Below are 15686 nucleotides of genomic sequence, written 5' to 3'. Positions count from 1 at the left end.
CGCGATCCTCAATCCACAGCGCTCGTCGTTAGAATCACAACGCCGATCAAGAAGATGGCCACAAGGGGGCTATGCATGGCTTAGAAGAGCTGGATGATAGTGTGAACAGCTCGCGTAGGAAGGGTGTTGTAAATGAGCATGCAGTGTGACAACACAGGTGGCCAGATGGGCTGCTGCTACCACAAAATCTCCGCTCTTGGTGCCTACAACCAAGCACAGCCGAGCAGAGAGGATGTACAGCTGAGAGAGAGAAACCTTTTGGCGCCACATGATAAGGTACATGGGAAGGGAGGACATCATAATCGATTTTGGATTGTCGTCTTCACTCATAAAGCATCACTGAGTCCCATCACACACCCTCAACCATGGGTGATCTTCTTGACAGTTCCATCCTCGCCGGTGTGGATGTTCATGCGATCAGCGACGTGATCCATGGTCATCATGTCTCCTTCTTTCACGATTCTGTGCTGTTTTGGCAGTTCGGTCTTCGCGAAGGTCTAGAGAAAGAGAGTCAAAGTCAGCTGCCACTTCCAAAGGCTCTTCGAAATGAAAGCACTTGCAGTCTCATTGCTCTGCTCGCCAATCTTCTTCCCCATGAGCTTCTCCATCCATTGCGTGGACTTGTCGTCGCTGGTGTTTGGGACTACAAGAGGCATAATTGCGTTGTGCTGGTTGGAGTTCAAGTTGGTATGTGAAGAGGTGAGTTGTTCTTCTTCGGTTGTTCGAGAGAGACGTTGAATAATGTGTGGACGTAGAAGTGGTCGTTCCAAGAAGGTGACCTCAAGTGACCGATGACGCAGGTCAGGGAAAGAGCTATGTTCTGGGAATGCTGATGCCTGCGACCATCTTTTTCACGTGCAAACTACATTGTCGTCACGAGCAAGTCCAAGATTCCGAATCCTACCTAATATACCGAGGTGGCAACGGCATGGACCAGCGATGCCTCGGGTTGCCTTGGTTCTGCAACGGCGAAAGCTATCGCTCTGCCGTGCGGAAGCCCGCATGGATAATAATCTGATAACATGTGACGAAACATCACAACAATCTGAAAACAACATCCATGTATGTCCAGTGAGCGTAAGCTCATTTCATCTTTCCATTCTTCTATCAATCCTTCTATGCATAAGGTATTTCCAAGCTTCCTAGATCGCAGAATCATTCTTCGCAAATTGCCTGCCTAGAGCCTCGATGCTATCCACCACTCTCTTGAACTCATCTTTGGTCTCATCTCCAACCTCTTGAATCTCGTTCGATGCAGAGTCCTCCTCATCAGAAGCCCATTGAATTTCAAATGTATTCAATTCTAACTTGGTGTCCAGGCCGTATACGTCCTTGGTGGCGTGACTGGGGAAGCCTCGAACGGCACTGACAAGGCTCATGAGCTCGTTGACGTCGTCTCTGTCGATCACCAAGGTCAGTTCTGTTGTTGAGATATTGYTGAGGTACGACTAGACGTACTTGGGAAGATCTCCAACTTTCTCGTCGCCATTCGTTTGGAGCACGCGAACGCTTGCAGGTCGGTTAGGCTCGCCAATGACTTCGACAGTGTGCTTTGCTTGGCCTATGGAAGATGTCAGTCCAAAGCCAATCCGTTGGGTATCATGGAGGGATCAAAGATACCGGAGAATGGCTTCGCAATGCGAATGAGGAACTCTCCAGATGGCGGCGGTGCGACTTGACGAGGCATTGTACGGATTGTAGATGTTCGAGGACTTTTTTCGAGGATGGATGTCCAATATCAATGAGAAATGCTCTGCAAGTGAAATGCTATACTCTACGGCGGATAAAGTAGTTTGTTGAGCTCCCCTCCATGATGCAATCACAACGTAAGGTGGGATTATGACGGGGTGATGATGGACATCTCCCCGGACGAACCAGAGGGCAGAGGTCGTGGATGACCTTCGTTATTTCTTCCCCGTTGCTGTTTCTAGCAAATCAATTGTGGATATAAGACGCATGTTACGACAAAGTACTCCTGCTTCGATCAATTGGTGTGGGTTGGCCTCGATTCGACGCCTGGTCAACAGATCGCGAGAATGCTCACCTCGTGCGAAAGAATCCATCGTACATCACTCACGACTAGAAGTGACCATTCTGATCAGGTCTTCAAATATTCTGCATGATGTTGCACGCTCCCTGACCTGGGCGGATGCCCAGAGTGATGACTTATAGCAAACAAGGCGTGTACGAGGGTTTGAGATGGTTTGAGATCGAATTGATGGCTCAATTGAGTTTCTTGCTGATGGCATCGTAACGAAGATACCTACATGTCGATTTGGCCCAACGTGGCAGAGAGATATCAGCGTAGAGTAATGATTGGTCGACCTTTTTTCTTAGATGCCAGATTGTCAGGTTGCTAAACCAGCTCGAGAATGTGTGGAGCCGGCTGCCATCTAGCCAGCGAGTACATAGCAGTAGCCCAACTTCCTAAACACAGGCTCGTCCTCGGATTCTACAGAAACTCCAATCGGCATATGTCTTTTGGCACCATCCCAGCTTGTTGGCAATAGCCTAGCACATCATGGCCAGTAATACTGTGTTAGCACAACGGTCGTCCAAGCTAGAAGGCCTCTTCTTAGGCCGTTCGATCCTCGATTCGGAGTGAAATGTAGCCGTACGACAGTGAGTAATATGCGCACTATGCGCGTTTGAATCTCCGAGCTGCAGATAGAAGCAGCTGATACCACCGTATACGGAGGATCATCGCTCTGCCGTTGGTTTGACTCTGCCCGCGGCTCGTCGAATCCTGCTCCCGTCCTCTTCGTACACGGCGGTCACCTGTCTTGATTCATCTGGCGTGGATGCTCTGCGCTAATTGTGATTCCTTGCTTCCGCGTTGGCATCAGCATTACGGGCCGCCAGATTCTCCCTGGCAGTCTGAGCTAACGTCTCATTGTGTGTCTGAGATTTCTGTGCATTCAGTTGTTGCTGAAGCTTGCCACCTTTAGGARAGTTCAATCGTTGCTACAGGCATGATAGTCAGTACATTTACAGTCGACAACAACATGCCATCTCTCTACCTCTGCGGCTCGTGCGGCAGCTTCACCAGGCGTCGCAGGCTGACCTGCTGAAGTGCTGCCGAGTGTTCGTCCCGGCCCGCCGACTTTGAAGGCAGCAGCAGATCGTCCATTTTTCGACGCAGAAGGAATTGTAGCTGGTGTAGCGTTGAGTGTTCGTCCTTCGCCTTGGAATGCGGCCTCATGCTCGCTTTTTCCGCAGCAATTCCCCATATTGATGGCCTTCAGATCAATCAAGGTGATACTATCTGCGGATCAAATAACCTTAATTAACACTCTTGATATGGATTGTTGTTTGTGGTAGTTGCCGGCACGATCGATGCTGCATGTCGTGTCAACGGCTGATGTGAAGACGCACGTGGATCTCGGGCGCAGCAGCGGCTTGGCATCCAGATTTGTGTGCTACCTCACAGGCCTGAGGCATGTAGATCCCGCTTCCGTCTCTCTTCGCATTTTCCCCACCCCGGGAACAAACATCTTTGGTTCCCCGTATAGGAGATACAACATTTGGTCCACCTCCTGCAGAGTTTCCCAAATGTTTTCACACCGTCGATCTCAGTTCAGACGAGACACATCATCAGACCGAAGAGTCAATCACGATGCAGAGATTATCCCCCACCCTGCTGCTACAATCTTCGCTTAGCGTGTGAATGTCCATCAAGGTGGAATTCCACAATCACCTTGWTGGTGCGTGCCGTGAGCGAGGGGAGTTTTTCGACGTCAGACTGGCCCTCGGATTACCTGCGGCGAGGAACCTAATTGCGCAATGCCACATTGTCGTCTGGACTGATTGATCAAAAACTGCAGGAGGAGAGGTGRAGGACAGGAACCAGACCAACGTGAAGGGCGCAGGACAAAGAGCGACCTTGGACCGAACCGTCACGGCAAATTATCATCACCGCTATCGCGCCGGAAGGACCACGTGCCACGCCTGTACCGGTACCATCGGTCAAGACGCAGCAAGGGAAGGGTCTAGTGTTCCATACCTGACCTTATCCAACACCCGACTCTCGTCAACACGGCAGTGGAACGTCAGTCCAAGGGTATACGAAGCTGGTACACAGTGGTTAAACAGTTCGTCGCCAGCCAACAAAGCCGCAGTCATGTCACGATTCCAAGAGAGCGCTTTGAGGAACAGTGTGGGAGAAGAAGATCCCTCAACTCTGCCGTATTGGCATCCCTCGAGTCAATTCTCTTCCTTGATCAATCCTCAGCACACTGCGCCTCACCATCCTGGAGAACCGAGTCTGGAATACATGGCAGCGTCGCAGCAGAACAACTTGATGGACTTTTCACAATTCAACGACTTCGTTCCCATCCAGGACATGACTCAAGGACTTGCGACTACCACCAACCACTCCAACTCTACAATCTCCGTCAAAACGCCAACAGGTCATAAATCAGTCCGACGTCCTGGCCTCGCTGGCGCCTGCGCGTTACACAATGGGCAGTTCTGCTGTCAGTGGACGGTCGACGGCATGGGATGTCCGCATAGATTCCCTGATGCGAAGCAGCTCACAGATCATATTCGTGCCAATCATGTTCGTGGTGCCGGAAACTTCGTATGCTACTGGGAAGGATGTGGCAAAGGCAACTTCCCTACAGCRAATAAGCTCGTGAGGCACGTACACAGCCATACAGGATACAAACCGTTTCCATGCCCAAGCTGCTCACAAGCATTCGTGACGAAGGATCAGCTGGATAAACATCTCACCACTCACACAGGTGCTAAGGACTTTGTTTGTACCTGGCCTGAATGTGGACGCTCCTTCGCAGTGAAGCACGCCCTGGACGGCCACATGAACAGTGTGCATCTCAAAGCCAAGAAGCATGTCTGCCCACACTGTGCACAAGCTTTTGATGATTCTTCCAATCTTTCCAAGCACAAAAAGCAGGTGCATAATCCAGAGACTGGTATCAAATGCCCAGCGAGGCGCACTCACGCTTGCACATATGTCGACAGCCGAAAAGACAAATTGAAGGAGCACTGCGAGCGGGAAAACCACGGGCTGGAAACGATTCACGATCCGCATGCGTGGAATCTTTGGGTGCAGCAATTCAAGTCGGCGTCAAAGAAGGCTGACTCACGTCGACACTCGCGCGACACGTCTGTGAGCACGGTGTTGTCTCGATCATCAAGCATTTCAACATCGTTGATGTCGCCGGGGCCCCAATGTATGACCCATTTCGGCGCCCCCATACCGAGAGGAATTGATTGTAGCAGACAACGCTGCAGTGTTCCTGTTTGCCTTCCGTGCCATATACTTTGCGATGACAACCATCCAGTATATCACCCTCAGCAATTATGCAACACCTCTCATCCCTGCGAGGAGCTTCACCACCATGGGCTGTTAGAGACTTGTCACGAAGAGGACTGCGATCCTTGCGATCCTTGCAACGATATCAACTGCGACCCTTCGACCAGACAGCCGTGTATCATTGAGCCCTGCATCGCCGAGCCATGCTCGGCATCACGCTGTCGCACGAGTTCAATCAGCCCGTCCCCACCAGACTCTTCGCACGATATGCCTTCCGATCCCTACTTCTCGTATCAGCCATTGGGCGGCAGCGAACAGAATGAGATATTTCACAATGCGGAACAGCTTCAACGACTTTCCGATCCTTTTATGTTCATGACTTGATGAACCGAGAGAGTCGCGCTCGTGGTAAACGACACATCAAAGATAGAGTATGGGGGTGAGGGAGTGCCAGAAATGATACCTAGAAGGAGGTATTAATCAGATACCTTAGATGTTCAACCATTAAAACGAGCCTTTGGTAGTGAGCGCGCTTTCTTCATTACACTCCCTCATATGATTTTATCTTTTATCTGTCATATTGAGCCCACATTAAGTACTACATCGCTGGTGAAATGGCTGTAATTTTCGAAGTGTTGATGCTGCCCCGAGACGAAAGAAGCAGGCGTGACATCATGAACAAAGGGAAGAAGTCGCGCCGCTGCACGTGAACTCGCGACTGGAGACTTTACAACTTCGACTTTCGAGCCTCGCCAACCACGAGACGTGACCAAACAGGTCATGTTCCGCAAGCCGAGGACCGACACAACAGAAAGACATGGAGAGGTCCTAGGCAGAGCGCCTACRCCGCCAGGGACGCCTGCGAAGACACCCTGGAAGCTGGCAATCCCGCCTGCTGTACCGCCACCAAAAATCATGGCYGCAAAGACCAAACCGAAGAAGCAGACCCCGCTACCGACGATTGGTAGACAAGGGCCTAGCAGTACGAAGAAGACGACCTCAAAGGTGAAATTGGCTGGGAAGGGCAATAGCAGCATTCTCAGCTTTTTTAAGAAATCAGAGGAGAATGAGGATGCGGGGTTGTTTGTGCAGGACCACACGCCATACGCTGCTCAGAATGGAAGTGTAAATGGAGACGATCGCTCGGACGAAGGTGGTAGACCTGAGGACGATGCGGAAGAGGCACGTTTCAATGAGAATGGTGGATCTGTCAAGCGACGAAGAACGAGTGGGGGAAGTGGCGATGGGCAGTCCACTGCTAATGAGAAAGCATCAACGGCGACCGGAGGCGATGATGGCGCCCGTAAAGCCGGCCCGTTCTTCGAGGAGAGTGACAGTGAACAAGAGGAGGAGGAGCCAGATGCCATCATTGGGCTGGAAGGAGGAGCCGAAGGTGGTATGGTTGCGGGCGAGATGCCACGGCAGTTCGCAGTCAGCCTAGATGAACCACAACACACCGCTCCTGTAGCTCCCGCGTACGGTTTCATTACAGCGCCGACCCTCTTTAAAGAAGAGACCAGCTATGAGCCCGGCTTGGGCGATTTCGCAGACTTTGAGGACGGCGACTTTGACGAGGATCCATACGAAGGAGGCGATGAGTTCATGGAGCGAAGATACATGGAAGAGCAAGCGAGACTGGACGTAGAAGACGACGAGAAGGACTACGACGGCCCTTTCGATGAAGATGACGAGGCACAGGATTCCGAGACGACAGCAACGAAGAGTTCAAGCAGTACAGACTCCAGCTGTCCGATATGTAGCGTAAACCTCAACGGCATCAGCGAGCAGGATGCGGGCGTCCATGTCAATAACTGCTTGGACGGCAACCCGACGCCCCTTCCAGAGTCGAAGAAGCCTTCACAAGGACAACTTGGGACAGAAATGCCCAAGCAAGCCGTTCCAGCGAATAGATTCAAGCGGCAAGGCCGTCCACCCAAGGAAGGCCAAGCCAGCCCATTCACACTCGGCCAGCTCAGCAGTGTTACCAGCGGCGGGTCAGCATTCACCAAACTGATGTCTGGTCACGCCGAGGACGCTGCCTGGGCCGAAGCGGCAGCGGCGGAACATGCTTCCCGTGGCAAGCCTGCGTATACACGGACCTGTCCTTTTTACAAGATTCTGCCCGGTCTCTTCATCTGCGTGGACGCTTTCCGCTACGGCGCTGTCAAAGGCTGCAATGCCTACTTCCTCAGCCATTTCCACAGCGATCACTACATCGGACTTTCAGCTTCTTGGAGACATGGTCCAATATACTGCTCAAAGGTCACGGCGAATCTGGTAAAGCAACAATTACGAGTCGATCCTCAATACGTCGTAGCCCTGGACTGGGAAGTTCCTTTTGAGATTCCTGGTACCAAAGGGGTCATTGTCACGATGATCTCAGCGAATCACTGTCCTGGAAGCTCACTCTTCCTGTATGAAAAGGTGGTCGGTAAGAAGGCCAACGGAGAACCTCGTCAACAACGCATTCTGCATTGCGGTGACTTCCGCGCGTGTCGGATGCACGTCGAGCACCCGCTGCTCATGCCAAACGTCATGGACAAAGTCACCGGTAAGACCAAAGAGCAGAAACTGGATGTCTGCTATCTTGACACGACGTACCTGAACCCGAAATATGCTTTCCCGGAACAGGAGGCCGTGATCAAAGCATGCGCTGACATGTGTGTCTGTTTGAGCAAAGACACACCAGATGAAACGGACGGCTGGGAGCAAATGAAGGTCCAGAGAGCCGGAAAGGGTATGGCGAAGTTCATCCAAAAGGAGAGCCGCTCGGACGTCAAGGAAGAGCCCGTCAACGAGGACGAGGTCGACAATATCAAAATCGAGAAGAATCCTCATGGAAGCCAACAAATTCTGTCCACTATCAACGAGAAGAAAGGCCGTGGCCGCTTGCTAGTAGTTGTTGGAACATACAGCATTGGCAAAGAACGCATATGTCTGGGTATAGCTCGAGCGCTGAATTCCAAGATCTACTCACCTGCTCACAAGCAACGCATTGTAGCCGCATTGGAAGATCCGGAGCTAGATGCACTCATGACCAAAGATCCGCGCGAGGCACAAGTCCACATGACACCTCTGTCGGAAATCCGTGCAGAGACCCTGGACGATTACTTGCGAGACTTTTTCCCGCATTTCACTCGTGCCGTGGGATTCCGTCCTAGCGGCTGGAACTATCGCCCTCCGAATTCGAGGTTCGTGGAGAGCCCTCTGGTGCAAACCGTGCTGCATTCAGACAATTGGAAGAGCACATACAGTATGCGAGAGCTGGTCCCCCAGCGCGGGAGCACGAGTCGAGCAAGCTGTTTCGGAGTTCCGTATAGTGAACATTCGAGTTTCCGGGAGTTGACAATGTTCTGCTGTGCGTTGAGGATCGACAAGATCATTCCTACCGTCAATATTGGGAGTGCGAAGAGCCGGGATAGTATGAAGGCCTGGTGTGAGAGGTGGGCGGCGGAGAGAAAGAAGAATGGTTTGTACAAATTACCAGAGGACGGGAGTTGGTGATCAGATCAGGGCGCATCATGGGTAAGGTATGAAAGCATGGATGATTAGGGATAACAGCACAGTAGCTGTTGCTTGCGGATGTAAACAGATCAGCGCAATGCATTTGTCGAGTACCACCAGCTGGTATGCATCTTGACACGGCGCTAGCAATATGAAAATTGTTTAGCAGAATAAGTATCTCCGGCATGACGTTCTGAGAATTGTCCACGACTCTACCCATCTTTGAAGCTGCGTAGCTAGGGTTCGTAACACCAGCCTCAAAGCGCAAAGAGGCCACATGACCCACCGTGCGGTGTACTAATTGAGGATTGCCTAGCATAGCGTAGCCTTTTACACCTCACCAGCGTATATAGTGTGTTGTGGCATCGAAGGCCACTGCCACCACACCTCGCAACGCGAAATGCCCTTTTCCTAGGCGTAGGGACCTGCGGCACAGTCTTACGTACCACTTCATAGTACAGTGAGGAGCAGGAGCGGAGCGTGATCACTCCTTGGTAGGTTGAAGCCAGATCTTGAATCACATAGGCTCTTCAGTCGTCTTCATCTGAGGAGTAAGCATCAAGACCCAGACTGATACCCGCCGAAGGTAATGGAGACAGTTTCGAATTATCCTTCGGTTCCTCCTCAGCTTTCGGCTTGTCTTCTGTTGCGACGGTCTTGGGCTCGGGGCTTATGTACGAGGCATTGGCGGTCGGTGATGCTGCCGGTCTCTCATCGACCGTGGCAATCTGTTCTGTTGATCGCGCCGCCTTTGCTCCACTAGAAGCCTTTCGTAGTTTGATACCACCCAAAGCATCCTCGCGACCTTTCTTGCGCTTCCTCGAGACCGTCCAGCTCTCTGTCATCACCGGCGCCTCTGCTTCGGGAGCAACGCGTGCAGCCTGTTCAGCCTCTTCCCGCTGCCTACGAAATGCATCCAGCTGCTCTTGTGTCTGTTTCTTGACCGCAGCCTCCGCAGCTCGTGTTGATTCCAGAACGGAATCTAGAAACTCGACATCGTCTTCGTCTAGCGATTGGAACTGGTTCCGGAGCTTGATGCTCTCCTCAAAGGCATCTTGTTTGGCGGCTTACGAGCCAGTAAACTCGTCAGCCATGCGTGCCGGACATGGCTTGAGCCAGAGTAAAGTCACCTTTGTTCGCCTGCAGCGTCTCGTATAGCGATTTACCATCACTTTGCTGCGCTTGTGCGGACTTTTCCGCCCTTCGCGCTTCGATTTCTGCTTGTGCAGCAATCCATGCCTCGTCCCGCTCAGTGGGCTCTTCGTTTGTGCCACCAGATACGAAGCGCGACATGATGGAGGAGTGTTGCTGAGGGGAGGAAGAAGAAGTGCTAAGGTATGCATACAACAGGTGAAGCTTAAAAGCTATCCGAGCGAAATACGAGACGAGCTTCGTGGAGATTTTCCTCTCGGACATTGATACCACTCAAAATTATTCCACATCCACCCACACACCTCCAACCCCACCGCAACAATGGCCAAGGACAAGTCGGAAGCTGAGAAGCGTGAGCGCAAGGAGGCGAAAAAGGACAAGAAGCGCAAGGCCGAGGATGAAGGCGACGATGTTCCGCGCAAAGAGAAGAAGAGCAAGCGCAAGAGCGAGGCCGCCGTTGATGAGGATGTTACCATGGATGTTGATGGCGAGACCTCTTTGATTCAAGTCGAGGGCGCCAACAGTTCCTCCGCGGTCCTGGCAATCCCGCTTGCAGCTCTGGTGCCTTTCGCCAACCCTCTTGCCGACGACAAGTCGCAGAAGAAAGTGCTCAAGAGTGTAAAGAAGGGTTAGTCTTGACCTCCCACCACCTTGTTCTTCTCGAACTTCTTGCTAATACGATTCTCCAGCCGCCAAAGCCAAAGCCCTCAAGCGTGGCGTGAAAGAATGTGTCAAAGCCATCCGTAAATCTCCGCCAGCGACACCAGCAACCCTCGCATCCTCCGCTCTTCCCAATGGAATTGTAATCCTCGCCGCCGACATCTCACCCATGGACGTCATCAGCCATATTCCCGTCCTCTGCGAAGACCACGGAATCCCATACCTGTTCGTCCCATCGCGTGCAGAGCTCGGAGCTGCAGGGAGCACGAAGCGTCCTACCAGTGTTGTGATGCTTACGCCCGAGACCGGCAAGAAGGGCGAGGGTGGAGATGAGTGGACAGAGGCTTACAAGGAGCTGGCGAAGCTGGCCGTTAAACTTGGTCAGGTTGTCAAGGTTTAAAGTCGTCTCATGCCGGGGAACTTTCATCAGGCGTTACAGGGCGCGAGTGTGTGGGATGTTGCAGTTGTTGTATACGAACGGCGTTGTTGACTATGGTCTCGTCGATAGGAYCTCAATGAAAAGAAGTGAAATCGATCTTCACATGTGAAATTATGCTATCCCAACCAATGATACTGCTCAACATCGCGACCATATTTGTACATATTTGCATATGGATTTCGTGATGGTCATTAACCGCAGTCATTCGATCAAGGCATCCGAGAACCTCCCTCCGATTGCGTCCCTCGTGAGTGCTTCTCCACCCTCAGTCGCTCAAGATAGTTCGACATGCCTTGGCCCTTGCCTCGTCCCGCATCAACCTCCTCAACCTGCGCCAGCGCCTTCTTGGTAAGCCCCCTCAATATCCTACGCGTGTAGGAGAAGCTTCCGGCGCGATCCATGTACGCGACCGCATACTTCTTCACCTCATCATCCGTGGTTTTCTGCTTAAGAATGTTGATGAGGACCAAGTTGGTGGGGTCGGCGCGGATAGCGTGGATGATGGKAAAGCTGAATTTGCCTTCGGTCAGATCTTCACACAGTCCCTTATTGTGTGTGTAGGTCAGATCGCTGAGGTTACGGTAGTCGTCGAGGATTTGGAAAAGTAAACCGATGGTGTTGACCAGAGGGACGTAGTCTGCCCTTGACTCTGGAGGCGACGAGTTGTGAGAGGGCGACTCTGCACACATGAGCTTGATCGCAAGGCGGAAAAGGCCGCCTGTCTTGTTGCCAACCATCTCGAGATAGTCGTCTTCGGCAGGACAYGTGAGGGTGTCTCGCCAGAACAGGTCCATTCCTTGTCCGCGGTGTAGATTGAGTAGCTCTTCCGTGTAAATTTGAATCACAGCAGGGTTGTGAAGAGTCAAAAGCTCCTGCAGAGCGCAAAAGTAGACGTAGTTGGCGCTGTTGATCGTCTGCGCCGTGCCGAAGATGCTGTGGGCCACGGGAATGCCTCGACGAAGCTGGCTGTTGTCCTCCACATCGTCTATCAGAAGTGAAGAGGTGTGTAGCATAGCCACCACTCTCGTGATGACATCCAAARAGGACGTGGGGACATCTAGCCATGCATTGAATGCAGCAATGAGCTGCGAGCGAATGTCCTTCCCCGGATGCGCCTCGAGGTATTCGTACGGGCCCTTGAGGATCTTCTCCTTCTCAACGCCCCAGCTCTCACCAGTGGAGCGCACGAGGTCAGCGCCGAGTGGCGGGGACATGGAAAGGCTATCCTGTGGTGATGATTGGAACTCCATCTTGCTCGTCCTGGTCTTTTCTTTGCGGCCTGGGCCTGCCAACCACYCGCGCTCGTCCAGCTGCGGTAGACGCCGGCGCTCTGCAGCAACTCCGCTCAGACTGTTATATCGTCGGGGAATTTGCAGTCTTCCGTCAGCAACCGCGGCGACTCTGTCTTTGCTGGCCTTGTTCTTGCTGGAGCGGCGTGGGGGAATCGCGAGAGAGCCGAAGCTGATGCTGGAGACGGAGCTGGAGCTCTGGGTGTGTGTCAATCTCGGGGTTTGAGTGGGTGCCGGGGGTGTAGCCGCGACCACCCTCGCAGAATCTGAAGGAGAGCGGCTCGGCGGTGTTGAGGATGTTGTTGAGGAGCTGGACTTTGTACTTGGCGCGAGGTTCGATAACGATGTGCTCGCCCTGGACATGTCCACCTCCACGGGCCTGCTGATTCGAGCTGCAGTGGCCACCGCTGGACCTCTTGCGGCTCGCGTGGTGGGAGGGATTGGGCGGGGAAATATAGAGTAGGTTGCGGTGGTGGTGGCCGACATCCTAGCTATCCCAGTCCTCCGTAAATGTAATAATTTGCGGGGGAGGAGGGAGTGATGCAGGTATCAACAATAATGTACGACCGAGATCATTTCTAGTCCAACACAAGCGAGTCGCCTTCATCTTGACTCGCATTGCTCAGAGGAACTACTTTAAGTACCATCTTCTAGTTTAGTGCGCTGCAGATTGTTCGGCCTTYAACAGAGGACAAGCGGTGGCTCGGATTCTCGGCTCAGGGTCATGAACATGTCGATCCTAGCTCCCCTCGCTCCAGCTCCACGGGAATGTCAGCTGTCTCACCAGTCATAAGGTTATGCTAGCAAACATGTGCAGTAGCTAGCGTCTTTCATATGCACATCTGCCTAAGCTTCATATTCTACCTTCAATATCGGCGGTGCCAGACTTCTGTCATGGACCACACGGAGGTGCAGAAACCACCGCATACATTGACTGCCCCCTATGGACTCCATGGTGATTACAACCCGACATGGCATCTCTGCCAAACAGCCCGATATGTTTCCGGGCGCAATGCGGCCGAACACATGGCGTTGATTGGATCGACAGCAATCGCTGGGAGAACCTGACAGCAGTCAGATGTCAGTGATTTTGCTGCCAAGCCAGCCATTTCATCAGGAGAGAGGGAGCCCGCCGCATGTCCTTGCTAGCCCTCGTCGACGTGACGTTCCTCATGCTCTTCACGCTTGCTTTGACACTCCATTCGACTCTCCTTGTGATGTGTGTGGACTTGGCCACGCATTCGAGACCCGATTCACCCATCAACCCAAATTCCACAGAAGCGATACCACGTCTATGTCAACAACTCTGTCCAGAACCCACGGGATTTCTAATCAGCATTGGGTTTTCCGGGCATGCTCATGCCGATGGGCCCGTACTGGCTGCCGGAGCACATGATTGGCCAGGTATTGTCGTCACGGCAAATCTGGAAGGCGGCAGAGCAAGCATATTCGCGGGAGCGCCTGGACGTGTGGTAGGATAGTTGGAAATCCCTTGGAAAGTACCTCGTCAGTCTTGCAGGCGCAGCCGTGTGCAGAAAGCCCGAGTAGGGCCGAGTTGTTGGAAGGAGGCTGTGAAACAAGACCAGAGTGTGGAACTCTTCTCGTGTTCTACTCTCAGCTGCGTATGAGCAGAGGAGACGTTGTAGAGACCTGGTAGCAGAAGTCTTTGAGGGGGAAAGCTACATCGCTCGCTTGTTGAAGGCGATCTTGTACCGGCATGGTGCGGATGTAAGATACATTGCAAGACAATGCTAATCGCGCATGACGCCAACCTCACCCACTTTCCTCCATCCGCACCCTCCGACAACGCTAGCCAGAGGCCTCCACGAGAAAGTCCGCAGAGAGTGGCCCTACAGAGGGTGATCCGCATACAGGCATCCAGTCGGCGAGTTTCCTACCTCGTAGGTTCTAAACTCTGTATCGTGGCCTTGTGAATGGGCAATGCTCCTTGCACGAGCCGAAGAAGAGTTTTGGAATCCCTCCAACAACCATGAAGTACGGAACAAAAATCGCGGAATATTCCAGAATGCGCGACTGAGATTGTATAGCCTGTCATGAGAGCTACAGGGATATCCTCGTCCTGGATGGGCGACCGATCGGTAAAGCTCAAAGAAATGACAGAAGGCGCAATCTAACAGAGCTACCGACCTGTGCAAACGTGTTGAAGACCGCACCAACAAGGGCCTGATCCCTCCGGGGCAAGGCTTCGCTGACGACCACTGTGCCGACTATGAATAGCACATCGACGCTAAAAGGCGCAGAACATTGTTCAATAGTCCGGGATCGAGAGTGCCATGAGCAAAGGTGATCCTGCAGCCAGGAAGGAGGAGATCAGGATTGAAGCCATGACGGGCACCTTGTTGACGATCGCGCTAGTCAGCAGGTTCAATGCTGMTCCGGCGATAACCTGTGGTAGGATTCGAATGGCCCTCTGAATCGCTGACAAGAGTTGGACCTCTTGGAAGAGCAGACTGCAGAACGATTCCAAACAGCTGACTACCGCGTTGCAGAGGAGGATTATCAAGCACACACTCGTGAATGATAGGTCCTTTCAAATAGCGTTCGAAAACAATGCAGGCTTGCCTTGCTTCGCTTGGAAGCGCATCGACCACGCGAAGGTAGGCAGCAATGACAAGCTCAAAGCAAGCAGTGCAATGTTGCTCGGACCTTTGAAATCCGCCGTGTTGGCCGGCAGACTGGCGAGAACGTATGACAGCAGAGCAATGGACGCACTCGCAATGCCCGCGCCTACCCAGTCGATCTCGGTCGCCGGCCGTTTCGACTCATGACCCCATGGTCAGACAGGTAGGAACTTGAGCTAGGCCAGAGGAGGAGGCTCACGGGTATGTCTTTGGCGGTGGTCATGGTAGGTGCTCAATGGAAAGCAAGCCATTGCTTAGACTTGAGATGAAGTTGACTCCGCAGAGCTGAATGATGACTATCCGCGCTCGGGATACGGCAAGATGCGGGTATGCTGCCTGTAAATCGACTTCGAAAGACAATGGGCTGGAAATCCGCGGGCTTGATTCGGCCAAAGACCTACCAGGACTCGGCAGTATGCTTGTGGTCGACGAGTTGGGAGCTTGATGTCGAAACCTTTCCGCTCAATGACGGTGTGTGTTGCCATTGCTGTTGATTCCGGGTCGTGTTCCAACTACAACAAGAGTAGCATGTTGGCACTGATCTTGTGACAGTGATCGTGATTGTGACCGTCACGAAACAGACGGATGCATCCTAGAAGGCTTATGATGACAATCAGACCTTTTCTTCTTCGTGTTGTAACGCAAAGGGCGTTGAGCTAGACTTCCAAGAGCGCCTGCAGAGTCCAGGCAACGCCTGGCTGGGTGAATCCTGATTCCTGAGCCCT

General features: G+C 52.6%; 7 protein-coding genes; 2 read left to right on the top strand and 5 right to left on the bottom strand.

The window, feature by feature from the left end:
• Nucleotides 1–359: 359 nt before the first annotated feature.
• Nucleotides 360–656, bottom strand: RCC_02498 (uncharacterized protein; the record flags this gene model as incomplete). XM_023767788.1 has 2 exons in its annotated part: nt 360–497; nt 561–656. 2 exons carry the CDS (start codon nt 654–656, stop codon nt 360–362), a joined length of 234 nt encoding a protein of 77 aa, XP_023623556.1.
• Nucleotides 657–1142: 486 nt separating this feature from the next.
• On the bottom strand, nt 1143–1687 carry RCC_02497 (uncharacterized protein; the record flags this gene model as incomplete). XM_023767787.1 has 3 exons in its annotated part: nt 1143–1398; nt 1459–1561; nt 1621–1687. The coding sequence occupies 3 exons, from the start codon at nt 1685–1687 to the stop codon at nt 1143–1145; spliced, it is 426 nt and encodes a 141-aa protein (XP_023623555.1).
• A 1124-nt stretch (nt 1688–2811) lies between these two features.
• On the bottom strand, nt 2812–3230 carry RCC_02496 (uncharacterized protein; the record flags this gene model as incomplete). XM_023767786.1 has 2 exons in its annotated part: nt 2812–2964; nt 3021–3230. 2 exons carry the CDS (start codon nt 3228–3230, stop codon nt 2812–2814), a joined length of 363 nt encoding a protein of 120 aa, XP_023623554.1.
• A 2825-nt stretch (nt 3231–6055) lies between these two features.
• On the top strand, nt 6056–8779 carry RCC_02495 (related to PSO2-DNA repair protein; the record flags this gene model as incomplete). The annotated part of the gene is made up of 1 exon (XM_023767785.1): nt 6056–8779. The coding sequence occupies one exon, from the start codon at nt 6056–6058 to the stop codon at nt 8777–8779; it is 2724 nt and encodes a 907-aa protein (XP_023623553.1).
• A 530-nt stretch (nt 8780–9309) lies between these two features.
• On the bottom strand, nt 9310–10072 carry RCC_02494 (uncharacterized protein; the record flags this gene model as incomplete). XM_023767784.1 has 2 exons in its annotated part: nt 9310–9845; nt 9910–10072. 2 exons carry the CDS (start codon nt 10070–10072, stop codon nt 9310–9312), a joined length of 699 nt encoding a protein of 232 aa, XP_023623552.1.
• Nucleotides 10073–10252: 180 nt separating this feature from the next.
• Nucleotides 10253–10991, top strand: RCC_02493 (related to H/ACA ribonucleoprotein complex subunit 2; the record flags this gene model as incomplete). XM_023767783.1 has 2 exons in its annotated part: nt 10253–10559; nt 10621–10991. The coding sequence occupies 2 exons, from the start codon at nt 10253–10255 to the stop codon at nt 10989–10991; spliced, it is 678 nt and encodes a 225-aa protein (XP_023623551.1).
• Nucleotides 10992–11239: 248 nt separating this feature from the next.
• RCC_02492 (related to farnesyltranstransferase (al-3)) lies at nt 11240–12805 on the bottom strand (the record flags this gene model as incomplete). The annotated part of the gene is made up of 1 exon (XM_023767782.1): nt 11240–12805. The coding sequence occupies one exon, from the start codon at nt 12803–12805 to the stop codon at nt 11240–11242; it is 1566 nt and encodes a 521-aa protein (XP_023623550.1).
• Nucleotides 12806–15686: the final 2881 nt, after the last annotated feature.

This window comes from Ramularia collo-cygni (genome assembly GCF_900074925.1).
Source record: "Ramularia collo-cygni strain URUG2 genome assembly, contig: RCC_scaffold03, whole genome shotgun sequence".
Taxonomy (NCBI): Eukaryota; Fungi; Ascomycota; class Dothideomycetes; order Mycosphaerellales; family Mycosphaerellaceae; genus Ramularia; species Ramularia collo-cygni.
Note: the sequence above shows the minus strand (reverse complement) of the source record. Positions and strands in the feature narration are given on the sequence as shown.